Here is a 25,238-nt window from a genome sequence, read left to right on the forward strand (position 1 = left end):
GTATTCTCGTAGTAGATTGGTCAAGTCGCTCGCTCCGTAATAGAAGGTACGCAGGTTTTCATCGTATTTCTAATTAACATTTTAAAATGTATTTTCGTTCCCTGCCGTTGTTCTTAACTCTTTTACGCGCTTCCATATACGTAGGCCTACACACACACACACACACACACACACACACACAATCTTCTTTACGGACTTATTGCCTTTGAGCATTCTATCTGCAGGCTTCTGTGAATTGATTAAGTATCTCCACGATGCTCTATTTGCAGCTAGTTCTGTGACTTCGTTTAGTTCCACATGCTTCCATTTATTGATAAAGCATTTCATTCTATCGTTTAACTTTATGAAGATAAAGTTGGAAGGCACTGTAAATGTTAAGTACTAATCGGGATAAATATCCATTCATAGGAAGAATTCGGGAATGGAATAGTTTCCAATTTCTTCGAAATAATTTACAAGAAGACTATGTAAACAACTAATAGGGAATCTGCTATCTGGGCGACAGTCCTATGTGCTATTAATCATAACATCACTTTCTATAAGTAGCATACATACAAAGCAATTTCCTAGTAGACATAATATTGTAATTAAATATTTCAGTGAAATATATTAACAAAAGAACGTATGAAAAGAGGCATACAGATTAACACAACGCTGTTGGTTGAGTCATCAGCCCATAGACTAGTTTGATGCAGCACTCCATGCCACCCTATCCTGTGCTAACCTTTTCATTTCTACGTAACTATTGCATCCTACATCTGCTCTAATCTGCTTGTCATATTCATACCTTGATCTACCCCTACCGTTCTTACCACCTACACTTCCTTCAAAAACCAACTGAACAAGTCCTGGGTGTCTTAAGATGTGTCCTATCATTCTATCTCTTCTTCTCGTCAAATTTAGCCAAATCGAACTCCTCTCACCAATTCGATTCAGTATCTCTTCATTCGTGATTCGATCTCTCTCCATCTCACCTTCAGCATTCTTCTGTAACACCACATTTCAAAAGCTTCTATTCTCTTTCTTTCTGAGCTAGTTATCGTCCATGTTTCACTTCCATACAATACCACGCTCTACACAAAAGTCTTCAAAAACATCTTTCTAATTCCGATATCAATGTTTGAAGTGAGCAAATTACTTTTCTTAAAGCTCTTCCTTGATTGTGCTAGTCTGCATTTTATGTCCTTACTTCTGCCATCGTTAGTTATTTTACTACCCAAGTAACAATATTCATCTACTTTCTTTAAGACTTCATTTCCTAATCTAATATTTCCTGGATCACCTGACTTCGTTCGACTGCACTCCATTACTTTTGTTTTGGACTTATTTATTTTCATCTTGTACTCCTTACCCAAGACTTCGTCCATACCATTCAACAACTTCTCGAGATCTTCTGCAGTCTCAGATAAAATAACTATATCATCGGCAAATCTCAAGGTTTTGATTTCCTCTCCTTGGACTGTGATTCCCTTTCCAAATTTCTCTTTGATTTCCTTTACTGCCTGTTCTATGTAAACATTGAAAAGGAGAGGGGACAAACTGCAGCCTTGTCTCACTCCTTTCTGGATTGCTGCTTCTTTTTCAAAGCCCTCGATTCTTATCACTGCAGACTGATTTTTATACAGATTGTAGATAATTCTTCGTTCTCGGTATCTGATCCCTATCATCTTCAGAATCATAAATAGCTTGGTCCAATCAACATTATCGAATGCCTTTTCTAGATCTACGAATGCCATGTACGTGGGCTTGTCCTTCTTGATTCGATCCTCTAAGATCAGACGTAAAGTCAGGATTGCTTCGCGTGTTCCTACATTTCTTCTGAAGCCAAATTGATCTTCTCCCAACTCAGCTTCAACTTGTTTTTCCATTCTTCTGTAAATAATACGTGTTACAATTTTGCAGGCATGAGATACTAAACTAATAGTGCGGTAGTTTTCACACTTGTCAGCACCGGCTTTCTTGGGAATAGGTATAACATTCTTCCGAAAATCGGTTGGGACCTCTCCTGTCTCATACATCTTGCACACTAAGGGCCGGTTCTACCACCTACTGGTAAAGTAGCGCGTAATTTGCCCTCCGCGTAAAAGGCTGTTTCCGTTCGACCACTCCCAGGTAGCGATATCGGCAGCATAAATCGTCGTTACCCGGCGCGTAATTTATTGGCCACTTCGAGTACCCGATAAGACTTTACCTGCCGGGCAAGTTTTGAGAGCTGAACATTATTAGCTGTATTTCTGGTGGCATACAACTGAAATTAGCTTAGTATATTGTAAAAAGCATTATACTGTAACAGTGATCGATATTGTATTGCAGGATTTTGAACATTAATGCTTCCTTAGAGTTGCAACGGTCACACCAGCCTCTCGCATTGATAGTGTAGGGAACACATTTTACACGTCAAGCTTTCGCAAATAAACTCTAAAAGGATATAAAATCGAAACCTATTTGGAAATAATTTCAAATGAGATTTAGCGTTATACTTTTTCAGTTTTCAAACTCCAGGTATAACTTGTTGCTATGTAGCCATATTATCTCGAGGTACCTCGTAGCGTAATGGCTAACGCGCACAGTTCATAATACGAGGTTTACAGGTTCGAGTCTTCATTATGACGAATCCTTTTTTTCCTCATTATTAGCGTTGTATTAATCTGTATGCCTGTTTTCATACGTTCTTTTGTTAATAACATATTTCATTGAAATCTTTAATCACAATATTATGTCTACTAGGAAAATACTTTATATGTGTGCTACTTATAGACAGTGATGATACGATTAATATAGCATAACGTATAAGACTGTCGCCCAGGTAGCAGGTTCCCTATCAGTTGTTTACATAGTCTTCTTGTAAATTATTTCGAAGAATTTGAAACTATTCCATTCCCGAATTCCTCTTCCTATGATGGATATTTACCCCGATTAGTTCTTTAACAGTACGGTACCGCACCTTCCAACTTTATCTTCATAAACATTAGAATGAAATGCATTATAAATAAATGGAAGCATGTGGAACTAAACGAGGTCACAGAGCTAGTTGCAAATAGAGCATCGTGGAGATACTTAATCAATTCACAGAAGCCTGCAGGTATAATGTTCAAAGGCATTAAGTCCGTAAGGAAGATGGAAGCGCGTGAAAAAGAGTTAAGAACAACGGCAGGGAACGAAAATATTTTTAAATGTAAATTAGAAATACGATGAAAACCTGCGTACCTTCGATTACGCAGCGAGCGACTTGACCAGTCTACTAAGAGAATACTTTCCAAAAACGCTGCCTGACATGACAGGTTATAACTGGCATAAGAAAATATAATCTCGAGATTTTAATCCCAATTAGGTATTGATTTTGAAGCTCATAGAATAAAATCACGAAAGTTTGACATAAATCGTTGTCCATAACTCTTAAGACTCCCCTTATTCGGCTTTTTGAAGATAATCAACAGATGCAAGCACAGGGAAATAACAATCGAAATGAGCTTCATACATCTGACGATAGATAGCAGCACACTCGAAAGCGAGAAGTCGTTGAAAATCAGTCTAGCCAACTCCGTATATCGGTGTCTAGCTCCTGGTAGCTACCCAGCGCTTGCGCGGAGGTGGTTGCACGCAACGCAAAGTACCAGCTGCTTTACACCCCCAGGCAGTTTACCTCCCGGGCAGATGCCAGCCACTTTACCAGCAGATGGTAGAACCGGCCCTAAATGAAATAACCTTGCCATGCTGGTTTCTCCTAAGGCAGTCAGTAATTCAGAGGGAATGTCATCAATTCCAGGTGCCTTGTTCCTATTGAGGTCACTCACAGCTCTGTCAAACTCCGACCTCAAAATTGGGTCTCCCATTTCATCAGCATCAACAGCCTCTTCATGTTCCAGAACCAAATTATCTAAATCTTTTCCTTGATACAACTGTTGGATATGCTCCTGCCATCTTTCTGCTTAGTCTTCTTTCCCTAGACGTGGCTTTCCATCTGAGCTCTTAATATTCATACACCTAGATTTCGTTTCTCCAAAGGTTTCCTTGATTTTCCTGTATGCAGCATCTACCTTTCCCAGGACCATACAGCCTTCGACATCCTTGCACTTCTCCTTCAGCCATTCTTCCTTAGCTACCTTGCACTTTCTATCCACTTGATTCTTTAATCGCCTGTATTCTTTTCTGCCCTCTTCATTTCTAGCATTCTTGTATTTTCGTCGTTCATCAATCAGGTCTATTATCTCCTGAGTTATCAGAGTTATCCACTGATTCTTAGTTGATCTTTTCTTCCTTCCTGACATTTCTTCAGCAGCCCTACTGACTTCATTTTTCATGACTCTCCGCTCTTCATCTATAGTGTTTCCTTCAGCCTTTTCATTTAGTCCTTGTGCAACATCCCTCACACTCTTTTCTTTCAACTTGTCTATATCCCATCTTTTTGCTAACACAACGCTAATAATGGAAATAAAAAAGATTCGTCATAATAAAGACTCGAACCTGCATACCTCGTATTACGAAGTGAGCGTGTTCGCCATTATGCTACGAGAACACTTGAACATTTAGGTTACATACATTAAGTTATACCTCGTGTCTGAAAACTGAAAAAGTAGAAAATTAAAGCCCATTTGAAATTATTTTCAAATAGATTTTGATTTTATATCCTTTTAAAGTTTCTTTACGAAAGCTTATAAAATGTGTTCCCTAAGCTACCGATGCGAGAGGCTGGTGTGTGACCGTTGCAACACAAGGGAAGCATTAATGTTCAAGATCCTGCAATACAATATCGGCCACTGTTACAGAATCATGCTTTTTTCAGTATACTAAGCTAATTTAAGTTGTATGTCACCAGAAATACAGCTAATAATGTTCAACTCCCAAAACTTGCCCGGCAGGTAAAGTCTTATCGGGCCCTCGAAGTGGCCGATAAATTACGCGCCGGGTAACTACGATTTATGCTGCCGATAGCGCTACCTGGGGGTGGTCGAACGGAAACATCCTTTTACGCGGAGGGCAAATTACGCGCTACTTTACCAGTAGGTGGTAGAACCGGCCCTAAGTGGTGCACATACATACAGATAGGTGAAAGTAGACTAATTATATTTTGAGCAGCTGTTTACTTAACGTCTTAGGGCCGGTTCTACCATCTGCTGGTAAAGTGGCTGGCAGCTGCCCGGGAGGTAAACTATCTGGAGGTGTAAATCGGCGTCCAACCACCTCCGCGCAAGCGCTAGGTAGCTACCCGGAGCTAGACACCGATATACGAAGTTGGCTAGACTGATTTTCAGCGATTTCTCGCTTTCGAGTGTGGTGCTATCTATCGTCAGATGCATGAAACCCATTTCGATTGTCTTATTTCCCTGTGCTTGCGTCTGCTGATTATCACCTAAAAGCCTAATAAGGGGAGTCTTAAGAGTTATGGACAACGATTCATGTCAAGCTTTCGTGATTTTAATCTATGATCTTCAATATCAATACCTAATTGGGATTCAAATCTCGAGATTACATTTTCTTACGCCAGTTATAACCTGTCATGTAAGGCTGCGTTTTTGAAAAGTATTCTCGTAGTAGATTGGTCAAGTCGCTCGTTCCGTAATAGAAGGTACGCAGATTTTCATCGTATTTCTAATTTAAATGTTAAAATGTATTTTCGTTCCCTGCCGTTGTTCTTAACTCTCTTTTACGCGCTTCCATATACGTATATACACACACATCTTCTTTACGGACTTATTGCCTTTGTGCATTCTATCTGCAGGCTTCTGTGAATTGATTAAGTATCTCCGCGATGCTCTATTTGGAACTAGTTCTGTGACCTCGTTTAGTTCCAGATGCTTCCATTTATTGATAAAGCATTTCATTTTAACTTTATGAAGATAAAGTTGGAAGGTACCGGTACTGTAAATGTAAAGAACTAATCGGGATAAATATCCATTCATAGGAAGAGGAATTCTGGAATGGAATAGTTTCCAATTTCTTCGAAATAATTTACAAGACTATGTAAACAACCAATAGGGAATCTGCTACCTGGGCGACAGTCCTATGTGCTATTAATCATAACGTCACTTGCTATAAGTAGCATACATATAAAGCAATTTTCCTAATAGACATAATATTGTGATAAGAACGTATGAAAAGAGGTATACAGATTAACACAACGCTAATAATGGAATTAAAAAAGATTCGTCATAATAAAGACTCGAACCTTCACACTTCGTATTACGAAGCGAGCGTGTTAACCATTACGCTACGAAAACGCTTAAGTTAGGTAAGGATACATACAGTAATATATATCTCGTGTCCGAAAACTGAAAAAGTAGAAAATTAAAGCCCATATGAAATGATTTCCAAATAGATTTTGATTTTATATCCTTTTAGAGTTTCTTTACGAAAGCTTGACGTATAAAATGTGTTCCCTGCGCTGCCGATGAAAGAGGCTGGTGTGACCGTTGCAACTAAAAGGAAGCATTAATGTTCAAAATCCTGCAATACAATATCGATCACTGTTACAGTATACTGCTTTTTTCAGTATACTAAGCTAATTTGAGTTACATATCACCAGAAATACAGCTAATATAGAATTATGTCGTAAATACACATTATTTTAGTATCAACTAATTCAGTTTTCAACATTCATAAACAACTTTTATTCACAATCAAAACATGTTATCACCCCACCACAGAATACACAAAATCCAAAGAGTAAAGGAACAAACATTGCGAATTTTATCATCTACAAATATCTCGACATACTCCCACCTAATTTACAATTTTCTCAAAATTGGAAATTATCAAAGCATTGAGGGCAACTGAACAATGGATGCCAAGTGGATTCTCTCTCCCCGGCCTCATGAAATCAAAGATTTAGTCTTTTAGGAGGAACCACATTTCTTCCTGCTCTTGTTCTTAATTCTTCAGGGGATTTAGAAAAAACCTCTTCCTTGAGCTGGGCTTTTGTTTGGCAACTCTCGATGCTAGAGTGAACCTCTAAGGGGTACACTCTCTGTAGAGGACGCACAACGGTACCACTGCTAGTCTTCAGTTGAACCACCCGGACTCTTCCATCTCGCCCTGGAATGAGATGCTCAATTCTTGCCAAAGGCCAGTTTTCTTCTCCTTCAGCAAGCCACTTAGGCCCTTTCCACCATTCGGATTCGAGCAGTTGCGCGACAGTACATCCTCTTGAGGGCAGATCTGCGGGGTTCAATTCACCTGGTATGTGTCTCCAGCTTCGTACATCAGTGAGTTCCCTTATGTCCTTCACTCGATTCCTAACAAACACAGTCTTGTCTTCATTGCCAAGAATCCAGGCTAGCACAGTGCTTGAATCGGTCCAACAATGAACAGGGACTTCTTTCCAATCTAGACTTTCTCGAACTGATTTCAGTAGACGAGCTCCAATAAGAGTTCCTAATAATTCCACTTGAGGAATGGTCAGGCGCTTAAGCGGTGTTACTCTTGCTTTGGCTACCGCTAACCGAATGTGTACCTCTCCCTGGTAACCACTCCTGATAAAGACAACAGCTGCCATATGCATTCTGACTTCCATCACAGAATACATGCAGTGAGATATCCTCCTCGCTGCCGAGGTGGCGCATCATTCCAATTTCTCTTAGGTGAGGCAGGTCCTTCAACCACCTCTCAAATTGTCGTCGAGTATCTTTGTCAATAGGGTCGTCCCATCCTAACTTTCTGGTCCATAACTCTTCAATTAACATTTTCAACCTTATCGTTACTGGAACGGTTAGTCCAATCGGATCAAAAATGCGGTGAACTATTGAAAGAACAGTCCTTTTTGTCAGATTTTCCATTTCCCACGATTTCTCCCACCAATCCATATTGATCTTCAAAGTGTCATCTCGATGATTCCACCTAATGCCAAGCAGTGTAGACTCCTGGGGAGAGTTGTCTCCAGTCCACTCCCACCCTCGAAGGTCGAACCCGGCCCTCGCCATAATGGTCCTCGAAAGATAAACGAATTCCTCTACTTCTTCTGCTCGGTCGAGGCTTGTCACTAGATTATCAACATAAAAATTATTCTTAAACGATGCCGCGATTTTTGCCTCCTTTGGATCAGTTGATTCCACACATTTTTCTAGGTGTACCCAATAACTGCTCCAAGAAGAAACGGACTACTGGTGACACCTAATACCACTCTGACATGACGGAGGACTCGTAGGTCTTTCTCATTATCTTCATACCACAAGAACTTCAAGTAGTCTCTCTCGTCTGGGTGTATTGTTATCTGCAAAAATGCCTTTTTTATATCAGCTGTGATACCTATCCTCCGTTGTCGAAACCTCAAGAGCAATTCTGGTATGATTTCAACGAGGTTCGGTCCTTCTTCAAGGCAGTCGTTCAGTGACGGGAAACCTCTCTTTCGCCGACGCATCGAATACGGGACGCACTTTCGTAGTTGCACTAGTTTCCTTCAGTACCGGGCGGTGAGGAAGGTAGTGTCCTGTAGATAGATCCATTGCACCTTCGACAATGCCTTCTTTCACCCAGTCTTGTAAGATGGTATCATATTCTTCGTAGAGCCCACGCTTTGCCTTTAATTTTCGGGTCATTCGAACTAATCTGCCTTCTGCAATCTCTCTATTGGTTGGAAGGTCTGGAGCACCTCTCCTCCATGGAAGACGTACCTCATACCTGCCATCTACAAAATTAACCGTATTTTTGAAATATCTGAGTGCTGACATCCTCTTCTCCTCCTTTGTTGCATTCTGTACTGGATCGGTGATCCCAATGGTCTCCATTTTCCATAGATCAGATACAGGTAGTTGAGTAATACTGAGTGCAGTGACTGTATTCGCAATACTTGCATGACGAGCTAGATCGTTTTTTCCTATGGTGCATACTTCCTTCTTCCCCGTTACCGTCCATCCTAAACGGGTTTCAATGGCAACCAGACCAGAAGGTAGAGTCTTCATGTTGCCCGTCCACAATTTTCCCGCGATGTCAGAACCTATCAAGATGTCAATCGGAGCCCTAGAATCTCTGTACATTGGAATGTGTTCTCTCAGCAACTCTTCCCTCACTTCCTCCCTGACTTCTACTGATGGAACCGCAGCTGTAATTGTTCTCTGGTCTAGCGCCATGAAGTTGCATGCAGAGTCATTACATAAGCTGAGTAAGTGCACTTTATAGCATCTGCGCTTGACTACCCCTGTTTGCTTACCACCAAAAAGAGAGTGTATAATGTTTTCTTCCCCGATTGGAAAGTAGTTCATTTCTTCGGCCAAACTACTAGAAATGTACGAACGTTGGGATCCACTGTCTATCAGTACCCTGGCCTTCTTGATTTTGTCACCATTCTTTACATAAACTAGCAGAGTCTGTAGATAGACCTCCGTTTGGGAGCTAACTGTCAAATTGTTATCAACAGATGAAGTATTGAACAAGGAAACCTCTTCTCGTTTGCTCTCAGGATGGCTACTCTCAACACATTCTTTCTCTTCCACTTGGTACTTCTCAACAGAGGGGCATAATAATGGCACATGCCGCCCACGACAAACAACACACCGTGCTCGACATTGCTGCGCAGAATGGCCTGCTTTGGTACAAGAAAAACAGCGCCTAACTTTAAACAGAACCCCTTTCCTATCTTCAAGTGACATTTTTTGTGCATGGAGGCATTCTGTTGAATAATGAAGCACTCCTTTACAAAATACACACTTCTGAGAGTCAGATTCAATTCCGAGAGTAGCAAGATCGATTGCAGAGGCAAAATTAACCTTGTCCTTATCATGTGATTTCCCCGGATTCTTAGCCTGGCTATAGGAAAGGGACTGATTATTTGCCATTGCGACTCTCTCCTCCCCTTCTACTTCTCTTTTCAAAAACAACATTAAGTTATCCATTTGCTCCTGCAGTGTCCTATTGGGTTCATTGGAACGTTGCCACACCATCAATATGTCTGTGGGCAGACACGATTGTATTAGCGGAAACAATAATGCGGCATAATTATCCGAGAAGACATTTAATGCCTCCAGTGCCCGTAACTGAGTTTCTAGTTTGTCGTACAAAATACTGATCTTGACTGTCTTCTTTTCCAAAACCAAACTTAGTAGCTCCCGAACATAATACTCGATAAGGAGGTCATTACGCCCAAATCTGTCTTTAAGTGCTTGAATGGCCCTCCCGTAATTTTCACCTGAGGGAGGAAAACTCATAACAACCGCGCGTGCTCGTGAATTTTCTTTCGTAGCTTGAATCAAATACTGAAACGTTTCCTCCCTACTTAACGACTGACTCTCGTCAATTTGTGAGAACTGTGACCAGAATGATATCCAACCGGCTATTTCCCCATCGTACTTATTTAATTCCAATTTCGGTAGACGAAGAGATATTTCGTTTCCAGAACGATCACCAACACAACTAGATGAAGCATGGGCAGCACTATTCATTGTGATCAAATCAGAGGCCTTACCTTTAATGCTGTGGTAACGTAAGGTATACTCCTCTGCTTTCTCCATTTCTGCCATCAGCACCTCTTCAATCTCCTCTTCCTTTGTTTCAGCACAGATGTTTTCACAAATCTGACTGTCCGATAACTCGTTTCTTCTCTCTTCGAGCACTAGTAAACGCGCGCTTATTAATTGTAAATCTGCATCCCTCTGCGTCACTAGTTCGTCTATAGCATTGCAAGTTTTCGTGAACAATGTGCGGATAACAGCTCTTTTCTTAGTTACTTGTATAGACGTCATAATTACGATGTACCGGTACGAATGTAAACAACAGGATACGGTATACTGGATATACACACAGTTATACTCGCTATCAAATTATAACTCAACGAAGTCTACGTTAAGTCCTGTCACGGTCGCCATATATAGAATTATGTCGTAAATACACATTATTTTAGTATCAACTAATTCAGTTTTCAACATTCATAAACAACTTTTATTCACAATCAAAACATGTTATCACCCCACCACAGAATACACAAAATCCAAAGAGTAAAGGAACAAACATTGCGAATTTTAACATCTACAAATATCTCGACAGCTAATGTTCAGCTCTCAGAATTTGCCCGGCAGGTAAAGTCTTATCGGGCCCTCGAAGTGGCCGATAAATTACGCGCCGGGTAACGACGATTTATGCTGCCGATTGCGCTACCTGGGAGTGGTCGGACGGAAACATCCTTTTACGCGGAGGGCAAATTACGCGCTACTTTACCAGTAGGTGGTAAAACCGGCCCTTATTCTTGAAAGCCAAGAATAACGGCCGAGGGTATTCGTCGTGCTGGCTGTATGACACCTCATAATCTGCAGGGCTTTGGGCTGAGCAGCGGTCGCTTGGTAGGCCATGGCCCTCGGGGCTGTTGCGCCATGGTTTTGGTTTACTTAACGTGTCAGTTTGAATATTTGAACAGTTTCATCATTATTTTAGGATTAATTTAAGTGTCCCCTATTGTATAAGAAAGTGTACGGTAAGTTTACTGCTGAGTTGGAGATGAGCCACAATTGCTTCAAAAAGGTAAAACTGTCTAGGAAGCAAAGTGTCATAGTAAAATTCCTTTGCTTTGAAATTTAAAAGAAAATTCAAAGGTTTTAATACGCCGTCCTTTTGTCCTGCTTTTTAAAACTCATTTGGCCGCCTTTACACCCACATAAAAGATTCATTAGAGTCCTATTTAGTCTCTGCCCCGATATTAACGTATCGGACTCAAACGTTAAACATAAAATTTCAACATCAGAATCCTAGCATGTAGTTTTCGCCAGTTACTTGACGGCTGTCTCCCTGTACCAGTCCTTCAGTAGGGAATTCCCTCACGGCAGCCTGCGTGTTTGTAAGGCTAGTTTCACACCTACCCGGCTGCCGGGTAACCGGTGCCGGGTACACGGTTGTCAGGGCGAGAAGTGTACGAGACGTTTCACACTTGCCCGGTAAAAGTCGTTGCCGTATAAACGGCACCCGGCTGCCGTGCTATTGTAGTAGGAAGCCGGCAGCCCCCACTGTACGGGCCGGCTGCCGGGCGAACAAAACCAGATTGGGAGGGTAGTGGGAGCTGTGAGTCAGTGGAAGTTTACACATCTAGCCAGCACGGCAGCTGTCTACAGTATTCTCGAGTGTTGTGTTTCCTTGTTTTTACGCTCTAGTGTATTACGTATTTGTTCTTGTGGCGGAAATTGACACAGAAAGTTTGCACACTCATCCTAAAATAGTTGAAACATTTTTCACTGTCATTTCTTAAGTCTTCAAAAAGTATAAAGAATGCCCCAACCTCGTCTCTTCTCATATTGGCTGGATGCACCCATAGCAGTCTATTTTTCTCCTTTTCTTCAAACGCCTATACAAGACCACAAACTATGGTAATTTATTGCGATCCATTCCAACCCGCGATGTGTACACAACTGCTGCCGTGTTCTTGCCGGGTATATGTGAAAATGATTCCCATTTTTGCCGGAGCCGGCTACTGGTTACCCGGCAGCCGGGTAGGTGTGAAACAAGCCTACGTCATTTTCTCACTGATAAGAGTGATCGCAAATGGGACAATGTTCAACACGTCAACATTAAATTAGTATTTTATTTCACCTGAGTGATCGCAAATGGGACGACACCGCCGTAACAGGCAATGCCGTAACGCACTGAGCTAACCTGTTTGGTGACTTTTCCCAGGCATGTTATAAGATAAAATTTCGTGTTGTAAAAAAAAACTACCAGTTCCCGCAGTAAATTCCTCAAAAGCAGCTTACGAAGATGCTGCTCTATCATTTGTTTCCCGAAAATCCAGGGACTGAACTTCATGATCCCGGAGAACTGTGTTTATAGATAAGGTAACTAAAACAAATATAATCACCGGGCTGAATGACTCAGGCGGTTGAAGCGCTGGCCTTCTGACCCCTGCTTGGCAGGTTCGATTCTGGTTCAGTTCGGTGATATTTGAAGGTGCTCAAATACGTCAGCCTCGTGCCGGTAATTTACTGGCACCTATAAGAACTCATGCGGGACTGAATTCCAGCATCTCGGCGTCTCCGAAAATGAAAACCTACAACCTTTTCTCCAGTCAGTGACCGGGTCAGGGATGGAATGAAGCCCCCATCTTGCGGCGAGGACAGGAATTGTTCCGGCTGCCGAGACCTGTCGCACTCCTCTGGAGCAGTGATTGATTGACAAATGAAATAATATTGGAGTGTGTTGCTGGAATGAAAGATGACAGAAAACCGGAGTACCCGGAGAAAAATCTGTCCCGCCTCCGCTTTGTCCAGCACAAATCTCACTTGGAGTGACCGGGATTTGAACCACGGAACCCAGCGGTGAGAGACCGACACGCTGCCGCCTGAGCCACGGAGGCTACTCGGCGTCTCCGAAAACCGTAAAATTGGTTAGTGGGACGTAAAGCCATTATTATTATTATTATTATTATTATTATTATTATTATTATTATCTTTGTTAAAATATAACTGAACTTATGGTATTCTAGTATTCAGTGTAGAATTCCTGATTGTACATTTTCCCCCGCATTCTTAGAGTTTTGGCCTTAAGTATCTCTTGCATTATTTATGACCCATCTACGTCTTCTCTTGGGGAGGAATATGTCTGTGGCATTCCAAACTATACATTACACTGATTTAGTTTTCAATGAAGAGTTCTTGAGTTGGTTTTAGATATTACCTCTATGTGCGATATAATGTATGCGTGTGTTATTGGAACTTTCGTCATAGAAATGTACTCATTAATTATTAGGTCTGTTTATAAACCTTTCTTGCAGTCGTTGGGATTGTTCTCCGTCAAGATTTATATCGGCTGTATTTAAATGGTTAACGTGCTGGCCTTTAGTTACAGGGGTCCGGGGTTCGATTCCCGGCACGGGGACTGGGTGTATTTGTCGTCTTCATCACCAATTCATCCTCATCTCGACGCACAGATCACCTGCGAGCGTCAAATCAAAAGACCTGCACCTGGCGATCGGAAAATGTCCTCGGACACTCCCGGCACTAAAAGCCACTTCGTTGGTGGTTTTTTTTTTAGCTACGAATACTTCAGTGTACATAATTAAATGTTGTGCGTGGTATTTTGGTTATAGTAGTTCGCTGTTTGAACAGAACAAAGAACAATTTCATTCCCAACCCGGTAAGGAGTGCTATAAATGTTTGGCCTATTTTCTAACCTTTCCTTGTTCGATTTAGCTTACCTTATCTTGGATGATGACAGCTTATTAAATTAAAACTGGGTTGTCAACACGGGTCGCATCCAGCACGATTACAGATCATGCGGTCGCATGCGGCACAGTCGCATCTGGTACGACACCGGTGGTCCACTCTCATTTGACTTCTTAGTCCTAACATGGAACGGGTTTTCGTGCTTCTGGCTATATAAGTACGTCGAAGTAGAATTAAACTGTAAAACATAATTAATCTGCCCTACCAGTACGATAATTCAAGGGAAAGGGAGCCATGCTGTACTTGGAGAAACTACAAACACTGATTTATTAAGATGGAAGCGATCAAACAAGGACGCAAACTTTAGCTTTACACTTAGTTGATTTCGTAGTCATAGCCGTGTGATCTCCAGTTTTACGTGGAATCTGAATTTCAGGGACCTGACTTTTCATTTCAAAAGTCCCATATCCATGGACTGTGGTTCGAACCGCGACTTTCTCGGTGAGGAGCTAGTGAACGATCCCACCCGGCCATCAAGTCATCCCCTCCCTCCCTCCCCCCCCCAGTTTACGAAGAAAATTAAAATTCGTACAGATCGTTTTCTTTACTAGCGACTCATTAAGAGAAGCATTTTCGTTCAATATAAACAAATTAATACAGCGTGTAATGTATTTCGGAGTGATATTGCTTCACTAGCTTATAATAGCAGAAAGGAAAAAAAAAAAAACCTCTGCTTCGTTCACACTTCGCCATTCACCCAAATCCCTGACGTGAAGACCTTCCTCTGGCGTGATTTTTACTTTCTAGCTTAAATTGATACCCTTGCTAAAAGCACATCGTTTACGTATTATCGCGACGAATAATAATAATAATAATAATAATAATGGCGTATGGCTTTTAGTGCCGGGAGTGTCCGAGGACATGTTCGGTTCGCCAGGTGCAGGTCTTTTGATTTGACTCCCGTAGGCGACCTGAGCGTCGTGATGAGGAAATGGTGATGAAGAAGGCACATACACCCAGCCTCCGTGCCAGCGAAATAAACCAATGATGGTTAAAATTTCCGACCCTGCCGGGAATCGAACCCGGGATCCGTGTGACCAAAGGCCATGGAGCCGGACATCGCGACGAAGTTCTGTGTTTTATGGAATGTGCTCATGAAGGATAGTAGCGCGTACTAGACCTGCTAGTGACGTTACCGTTCTCTTTCTACGTCACGTCATGTTACGTCACATTACCTTACCGCGTGTCAAAAAGCCGGCCTCTGCTTTCTCGTTGCGAGGTGAGAATGAGTCATAAGTCTCCCACCTTCCCGCCCACTATTCGGTATAGTTGGTGACAAATCATAACGACCTCGCCTCACACCACTACTTTCCAACGGCAGCTCGGTGTCTATTAGCGACTAATAGGATTTACTACCTCTGCTGCAGCCATAGTTGCCAAATCGGCTACTGCACACTACACGAAGAAAGGGTAAATGCTACAGAGAATGAGGAAGAAAGTGGTTTGGCAGCCTCTCCAAAACAAACAAGGATCACTTAGAGATCATTAACTCAGCAGGGTGCAGGGTGGGATTTACAGCAGGCTTCCAGCTCGCTTCTAGGAACTGAGGTCGTCATGTTTTGTCCTCAACTATACCGTGTTCCGATGCTTAGTGGGCTTGAAACAGAAAGTGGTGAAACAGAGTTGGTGTTGCTGTTCTCCGCAACTCCGCTTTTTTTTTTTTTTTTTAATGAACAACTAAGATAACGATTTATTTGAAATGTTCGTAATCCTTACGCGTTAGCTTTGATGGAACTACATATACAGTTTGAATATAATCCTGAACATATGTCATGTGTCTTCGGTGATCGCCCTTATAAAATAACGAATGAATGACGATTGACTTACAACTCGTGAGGTGCACCATCAAACTTTTTCCAAAGCTTATTCCACTCGTAAGGTTTGGTTGTTTCGCATTAGGAATGTAAGTCGTTGACTATTAGATTCCCCTCCCTATGTACTTGCATATGGAGAAATGAATAAGCTGTGCTGATTGATTTTTAATCCACGTATTTTTGCCCCTCCAAAAAAATGAAATGGCGTATGGCTTTTAGTGCCGTGAGTGTCCGAGGACATGTTCGGCTCGCCAGGTGCAGGTCTTTTGATTTGACACCCGTAGGCGACCTACGCGTCTTCATGAGGACGAAATTATGATGACACATACACCCAGTCCCCGTGCCAGAGAAATTAACTAATGATGGTTAAAATTTCCGACCCTGCCGGGAATCGAACCCGGGACCCCGGTGACCAAAGGCCAGCACGCTAACCATTTAGCCATGGAGCCGGACACCTTTTTGTCCAATGGTCTTGCAACACCTGAGAATGACTTTTTGTTGCTGGTTGATGGCCTCTTATTAAGACTACGCTAAAATGAATATCATTCGACTTTTATATATTATGAGATCATGTTATGGGCAATTTCATATACAGTAAGAATTTATAAATATTGTGTGCCATTATTTATCTCCACTGTAGGATTCTAATTTGATAGTGATTAATGTAAATTAATGTTTCGACGGCAGAAGTTGCCTGTAACTCTGCGAGTTTGTAGCCCTATTAGCTGTGAACTATCAGTTGTCAATTTTAATTTGACATTTCATGTAGCCCGCGCGAGTAGTTAATGCGTCGGCGTCTGGCGCTAGTAAAGAGGATGTTATCCCATAGTGGTTAGACGAAAATAATGACAATAGTACTGTGCAAGGCGACAGCAGTGATGATGGATAAGAGGACTGTGTTACGGAAGAGGTACGCTGTTCTTAATTATACTGAGGAAGTAAATGACGATGTCAGTCAAGATGGTCATCAGATCTCAGATGACCAGCAGGGTGATAGTGATGAGTTATTATGGGAAGGAAACATTTAAATGGAGGAAGTATAATGCACAACAGAACCTTCACACTCGGACCTCAGAGCACCATTCTTCACTTGCCATGGCATAAAGGTGAAGCTAGGGGATGCAGACGGAAACGGAATATTTTAGAATTGTTTCCAGATGAGAATGTTGAGAAATTTGTTACGACCTGCACTAATATATACATTGAAGAGATATAACATGGGCGTGAAAGAGATGAAAAGCCTACAGATGAAGTATAATTTCCTGCTTTTTTTTTGTAATTTTCTTAACCGGACGAGTTGGCCGTGCGGTTAGGGGCGCGCAGCTGTGAGCTTGTATCCTGGAGATAATGGGTTCGAGCCCCACTGTCGACAGTGCTGAAAATGATTTTCAGTGGTTTCCCATTTTCACGCCAGTCAAATGCTGGGGCTGTATCTTTAAGGCCACGGCTTCCCATTCCTAGGCCTTTCCTGTCCCATCGTCGCCATAAGACCTATCTGTGTCGGTGTGACGTAAAGCCAGTTCTAAATAAATTCTGTAGGTTTTTTTTTTCGGATAAGGTGTGAGCTTCCAGAGCAAGGTAACGAAGGTAGACCGGTGCTATTTGTGTGGTCAGAGTAGACAGACCAACGAGGAAGATTGTATGCGACGTAGAAGAACAATCTGCCCGTATCTTTCACCTCATGTGTGCACATGTGGTGTTCTTTCTGTGTTTCCCCACAAACATCTTTCATGTCCTCAAATTCAGACTATTTTTTCAAATACGTAAGATAGGGAATTATATAATTTTAAGAATTATCGAATTATAAGCGTATAAATTTGAAGAGTAGCTTGAATTGAGTAAAATGTATTAAGAGTCCAATATTAATTAATTCCTTGATATAAAATACATGAGAGTAAATTAAGTAAATGAAAAATTAAAATACGCATGTAGCCCACGCGAGTGTTCCTGTTACAAAGTTTTGCGCGAGTGCCGGAGGTTTAACCAGTTTGTAACTACACACTTTGCGTATTTACCGAAGTTCAAGCGTGTAAAATTTCTCACATGCAGCCTGATGTGAAGTACACTGACTTAGCAAATGTCAGGGGATAGTCACCTAATAGCGTGTGGGGCCTCCTCCTGGCCCTGCGAACTGCAGTGAGACGCCGTGGAAGCGAGTCGAAAAGTCCCTGGTAGTCCTCTGGACGCAGCTGACACCAAATCGTTTGCAGAGTGGCCGCCAATACTGGTTTGATCGTGGGTGCAGGATCCATGGCACGGAGCCTGCGTTCCAGGACATCTCAGATATGCTCGATGGAATTCATATCGGGGCTCTTGGGTGGCCATGGCAGTCGTTGGACCTCCGCTGCATGTTCCTGGAACCATTCCCGGGCGACGTGGGAGCGATGTGGCGGCGCGTTATCATCTTGAAACACCGTAGAACCGTCTGGGCGCTGGAAGGTCAAAAATGGATGGAGATGGTCTCCGAGCAGCTCAACATACCGCGTACCATTCAAAGTCTCTTCCAGAACAACTAGGGGGCCCATTCCATACCAGGAAAATGCATCTCAGACCATAACAGACACCAGCGCCCTGGACCACACCTTCGAGGCAGGCGGGATCCATCGCTTCATGTTGTCTGCGCCATACACGGTGCCTCCCATCGCCATGGTGCAGTTGAAATCGTGATTCGTCCGACCATATCACGTTACGCCATTGTTCCAGTGTCCATCCCTGGTGACTGGCGACAAATGCGCGTAGTTGTGCCCGATGACGTTGGGTTAACAGTGGCACCCGTGTGGGGCGCCGGCTCTCATACCCCATAGAACCCATGTTCCTACGGATTGTCCACTGGGAGACGTGTCTAGCACGGCCTGTGTTGAATTGAGCCGTGATTTGTTGCACGGTTGCCCGTCTGTCACTATTGACAATCCGTCTCGGATGTCGCCGGTCACGGTCATCGAGGGTGGCTGGACGGCCGGTCGTTCGTCTGTTGTGAACGGTGACACCCGCATTCAACCATTCACGATACACCCTGGACACGGTTGATCGTGTGAAGCCGAATTTCGAATTCCCGCACCACTTCCGAAATCGCGCATCCCATCCGTCGGGCACAGACCACCATACCCCGTTCGAACGGTGTCAGTTCACGACGACGTTCCATGTTACGTCTGTCACATGGACAGCCACTGCTCACAAGGTCTGCTATACAACTGCTGCTGGCACAGGGGGCGTGTGGTGCGCAGACAACACACCTGCGCATCAGTGCTCCGCTGTCCCATGACATTTGCTCAGTCAGTGTATAAAATAAAGTTCAGTGAAGTATAAAAAACGAGAAACCATGTTCGTGGGCGCTGAGGTGCTCTGCATTCATTTTTTTCTCATGTTTCCAGGTTTTGTGATTTGTAAGTTTTTGAGTTACGTGAACATATTTACTGAAAGGTTTTACGAGGGTGAGTCAATAAATAAGTCGCAAAGATGTGTGTGCCTTATACCATTTGAAATTACGCGCGCAAGTTTTGCCAGCAGATGGCACATATGTATGCTTGTAGTACGACATCTCGCAGGCACTTAGTCAGAGGCTGTTAGTGCACGATGGCACATGCGTTGCACGACTGTACACGTGAACAGCGTGCAGTTGTGCGTTTTTGTGGGCCAAAGGACTGTCCACAGAAGAAGTGCATCGCGAAATGCATCCCGTCTATGATGAAAACTATTTCTCACGGAAGCTCTGTTCAATTGGATCCAGAAGTTTAACCATGGAAGGAAAAGCATCAGAGATGGGGAGCGTCCTGGTCGTCCTGCGGAGGTGTCAGCTGCAACCACATTGCAGCGTGTGGATCAACTCATCCGTAATGACCGGCGTGTGACGATTGATTTTCATCTGTTTGGGCCCCTAAAAGTCATTTGGGTGGCCGCCATTTTGATACAGATGATGCCGTCATCTATGAGATTACACGTTGGCTGAATGTACAGGGTGAATATGTGGAAAAGTGGAATAAATGTCAGAAAGTTACTTCGATTATTTTTGCCACAATTCAGTTTTGGGACTTATTTTTTGACTCACCCTCGTAGTTATAAGTAATTGGACAGGTGGATGGAAATGTATTTACTGGAGTTTGAATACTGCATACATCATTATAGACTGTTGTTCCTTTCAGTGTTCAGTCTGAAAGCCTTTGTGAATTGACTAACCGTCTCCACATTCCTCTATTTCAAACTAGCACTGTCTAGTTCCACACCTATTAGGTAAGGTAAGGGTGTGTTCTGCCCTAAGGCAGGTCCGAACCTCCGCAGATGTGTGCCTGAGCCGGAGTTTACGTATGGTAGGGTGCCCAGTTCCTTTCCGCTCCTCCATTCCCAAACCCTCCACCAACAGCGTGTGGCAACCTGTCCAAATCTTGACCACGCCCAATGTTGTTTAACTTCGGAGGTCTCCCGGGATCCGGTGCTTCAACACGGCTACGGCTCTTACAATTAAATCATTAAAAATTCAGTCTAACCATCATCTCCTTGTCTCTTCTTAATTCTCCTACCTGCCATGACCGAGCCCACATTTTCTCCTTGGTTTGAGTAAACCAAAATTAAGTTACTTCTCAGAAATATGTTGTAGTTTCAGATAATTTCTCTACTGACCTATTCTACACTCCTATTTTTTTAATTTGTGTGTTCCAGGAGTTCTTCCATTAGGACAGTCGTAAAATAGGTTGGGATGGTGGACTACTACCGGATCCTGGAGGTATCCCGAACTGCTTCTACCACAGATATCAAGAAAGCGTAAGTGTGAATTCTATTTATAGCAAGATATTTCCTTCTTTTAATCTTAGCATGTCCGTGGTGTGGTTACAGATTAGGTTTACTGAGTGACTGGCCTAGAAAAGTTTCCAGATGCAATACAAATAAAAGTAATCATTGCATGCATATGTTTCCCATTTATGAAATTGCCAGTTACTTCTCTGCTTTATTTATTATTATTATTATTATTGTTATTATTATTATTATTGTTGTTATTATTATTATTATTATTTATCCACTTTATTCATTTCAGGGCATGTAAAAATATTTTCATAGTGAATGTGAAAGTTCAGACCTTTTGTATCTGTGTGCAGAAGTTGGTTTGGAATAATGTTATTATGTGGCTAGAGGTATTTTCAAGGGAGAAGAAATTTTCCTGTATTTGGGAAACACTTGCATTAAGTTATAGTATGCCATAAATTGCTTCAAGGTGGTACCAAATCTATTTCAAATGCTAAGGACCAAAAGATAACATGAGTTGGGACAAACTGTTCAAAATTCTTAAAGCTACAGGTTTGGACTGGAGAGACAGGAGGCTGATATTGTGACTCGGACGAATAGACCACGATGGTAGATATGGAGGAAGTATCCAGACAGCAAAAATCAGGAAAGGTGTAAGGCAGGACTGCCCTCTCTCACCATACCTTTTTAATGTATTCATAAATAAGTTCAAGGCAAATACCAAAGGAGTAAATGTAAATGGGCAACATATCCAATGCATTCAATTTGCAGATGACATAGCAATTGTAGCAGACTCCAAGAAAGAGTTGTCTAAGATGCTGAATATATTTTCATCAGCATTGTCAGATTCACGCTTAAACATTGTCTAGAAGACCAAGATATTAGTTGAGAGTAAACATCCTGAACAATGCACACCAACATTAAGCTTAATGACAAGATAGTGGAACAAGTCAACAGTTTCCCTTATCTAGGAAGCCTGATCACCAATGACAACAGCTGCAGCAGAGAGATCAAAAGGTGAACTGCACTTGCCAAACAGACACTTAGTAATAAGAAAAATCTTTTAATCAGTGCAAATTTAGATTTTTGAATTAGGAAGAAATTTTAGGACCTTTTTTTGAGCCCAGAACCAGTATGTGGTATCTCTTATAGACAAGCCCAACTTTACATAGGCAAATGGGTACTAGAGAAACAAATGGAAAACTAGAAAAATGCTCCAGGATGCAGGCTTTTCAAGGAACTAATGAAGAACCCAAACAAGGAGCATAGTAAGGAATTGCTGGAACTCAGCAGAGAAAATATAAGATGGGTAGTAGGACTGTTGACTGGACACTGCCATCTTAAAAAGCACCTACATAGAATTGGAGTGATAAGAAAGTATGTAGGAAATGCAATGACGCGGAAGAATCAGCTGAACATATACTCTTTCAATGTGAGGCGCTGGGAAGAATCGGGATCTCCACACTGGGATTACCTGGTGAAGAGAGAAGAAATATCCAAGAAGATCCAATAAGGAGAACCTGCAACTTTATGAAGGGAGCAGGGATAACTAGATGGGAATGAAGGAAAACACATGGTAGCAAAAGATCTTTGAGGTCGACGCTTAAAAGGAACTTTTAAAGATACCCCATGAATAAAGAAGAAGACGACTTCAGGGTGATTGTGGCTCCCTCTCTTGAGGTTTGAGTGTCGAAGGTGTGGTTACTTACGGCTTCCAGGATGATAGTTCTAAAGTCTGTCCAACTTTTATCCGTCCTGATAATTATTACTGGTAGCTTGAGTCTTATGGTGTTGTATGTACTTGGGGTGGGGTTTACTGAATTTGATTTGATTTGTTTATTTATCATCAACAGTGTTATTGATTCTCCGAATTACAGATGATATAATACATTCAAATAACAATATTAACAGAACTTACTACTACCACTAATTATAACTAAGCAATATATAATATATACATATTTACAAAAAACACAGAGAAGGAAAAAAAAAGACATGAAAATAGAAAAGTGTTTATACATTTGAAATGACCGAAGGAAGGAAGGAAGTATGACTTTCAGTTACTAAATGGGCAGAACAAGATACAAGGAACACTCTGTCTATGAAGCGCCCGTAAGATGTCTGCGAATTTCACTAGCTGACGAGTGAAATATATCCACTATTCCGCTAATTTCGTTCAGGGATCTTAGGGCCTGCATAAACCAAGAGTTCCTGTGTGATTCCGTTCTACACCTGGGTAAGTGAAAGGTGACAGCCTGTCGGGTATTGTGGGAAGGAACATGAATTGGTAGCAACTGGAGTAAATTGGGACAGTCATGGAAATTACCGATACATTTGTGTATGAAACGTGCGTTGACATACCTGCGCCTAGTCCTAAGCGACTCAATACACGTTTGTACAAAACAAATCATAATCTGTCGATGACAGCTTGATACCCAAACACTTTTTACAGATCCATTTTGAGAATCTGATCTGTACTCGCTCTAAGGCATTAACTAAGTATTGCTGTGAGGGGATCCACACTTAAGAGCAGTACGCTAGACTAGATCGTATAAGCGAAAAAAAAGGGTTTTCAATAGGACAACAGATTTAAAACTCTTGCAATTTCTTTTGAGGAAGCCTAATGTTTTAAATGCCTTGTTAACGATATTTAACACATGCTCATTGAAAGATAGACCATTGTGATTACTAGAAATAATACAAAGATCGTTAATTTTATTAACACGCTTCACTTCTTGATCCCCTACATGATAATTGAATACATTAACTTGCATTTTTCTCGTGAAGAATATTGCACTGCACTTTGAAATATTTAGGGTTAAATGGCCACTTTTTGCACCAATCACTAATATTATTTATATCAGACTGTAAGAATTCAGTCACTCATCTTTTCAATTACCCTGTAGATTTTAAGGTCATCAGCATAGAGCAGGTAGTTGCTCGAATGGATTTGTGATGGCAGATCATTAACAAATAGAAGGAAACATAAAGGTCCCAGTAATGAACCTTGTGGGACACCAGACATAGGCTGATAAGGGCGAGAAATGATACCCTCGTATTTTACTGAATACCTTCTTTGGTAAAGATAACATTTAAAACATTCAAGCAAGCTTCCATGAATGCCATATGCTGACAACTTAGTCAGAAGAGCATTATGCTGCACCAAGTCGAAAGCCTTGGAAAAGTCTGTGTACACTGCATCAACCTGCTTGGAATTGTCCAGAGCACTAGATATGAAGTGGGAGTACACAGCAAGATTGGTGGTAGTTGAGCGTTTCTGGACAAAACTATGCTGGTTAATATTAATTAAACCACCGACTGCATTGTACACGGCTTTGTATACGACTCTTTCCGCTACTTTGGAAATGAGTGAAAGAACTACTGCTGGTCTGTAATTGACAAAGATCTGTCACCTTTCTTAAAAACTGGAATAACATATCCTTTCTTCCATTCGGACGGGAAATTGCCTGTACGAAGAGACCAGTTGATTATCGTGACTAGTGGGGTTGCCAGCTCCTCAGCACACTCACGTAACAATTCCTGGAATTTGATCTGGACCACAAGACTTCTTCGTATCCATCGACTTCAAGATGTTGCAGACTTCCGATGCCGAAGTTACTACTGATGATAAATTAATTTCCCCGAATTGTTCGGTGTGAGAATTACAGGGAACACTGGGTGGATGGAATGTTTTGAAAGTGTCAGCAAAATTATCCAGAATTTCTTTCAGTGAGCTAATATCCTTGTCTTCATTAATCATCATAGATGGTAGCCGCCTAGATTTTGATTTGCAATTAATAAATTTCCAAAATCTTTGTGGATGTCTGATAATATCTTCCTCAACAGACCCGACATAATCCTTGTACTTTCTCTGCTGCATTTGTTTGTATTCCTTTCTTAGCGCTGCGAATTTGATGTAATCTGAAGGAAGTGAAGACCTTGCAGCTCATTTCCTTGCTCTTTCCTTCGCCCACATTTTGTCTGTAAGTTCAGAATCATACCAAGAAGGAAGACGCCTAGTCTTCATTATGCGGGAAGGTACGGCGTCCTTAAGAGCGCTGTGCAGTAAGTCATAAAACAAGTCAACTGCGGCATCAAGAGATGGACAGGATTCGAGCAAGTTCCACGGACAACGGGATAAGATATTTCATAGATGGGGAAAGTCTGCTTTTGTCCAAACGAATAATGATTTTGTAGTCTGTGGTAAACGAGGAACACGGGAAATTGAAGTCTGAGCTCAATCGCAGAATGATCTGATTATACTAACTGTTCTGTTGCTTCACACAGGGTATTATTAGTGACTTTTTCAGACACGAAAGCAAGTTTCAGGAAGGTATTTCCTCGTGTTGGAAAACCGCAAACTTGGCGAAGGTTAAATTCGTTGGTGATCTCTAAAAGAAAGCAGGCTTCCTCGTTGATATGGGCGAAAATAGGATTAATAGATCCTGAATCGTCTGAGGCCCAGGCTAATTGGCTTATATTGAAATCTCCGCACACGATAATAGTGTCATTTTGTTTTGCTACGCGATTGATTCGAGCCAGGGTTTCTCGGAAGTCTGTG

The 25,238-nt window shown here is 41.9% G+C and overlaps 1 protein-coding gene across 3 annotated transcripts in view; it reads left to right on the plus strand.

The window, feature by feature from the left end:
* Positions 1-25,238, plus strand: part of LOC136864722 (dnaJ homolog subfamily B member 6-B) — a 346,776-nt gene that overhangs the window by 214,808 nt on the left and 106,730 nt on the right. For all 3 annotated transcript variants that reach the window (XM_067142061.2, XM_067142060.2, XM_067142063.2), the window contains exon 3: positions 20,597-20,698. In XM_067142061.2, coding sequence (XP_066998162.1) covers positions 20,634-20,698 — 65 coding nt within the window. In that variant the 5' untranslated portion in view covers positions 20,597-20,633. The remainder of the gene's footprint in view (positions 1-20,596; positions 20,699-25,238) is intronic.

This window comes from Anabrus simplex, chromosome 2 (assembly GCF_040414725.1).
Source record: "Anabrus simplex isolate iqAnaSimp1 chromosome 2, ASM4041472v1, whole genome shotgun sequence".
Lineage (NCBI taxonomy): Eukaryota > Metazoa > Arthropoda > Insecta > Orthoptera > Tettigoniidae > Anabrus > Anabrus simplex.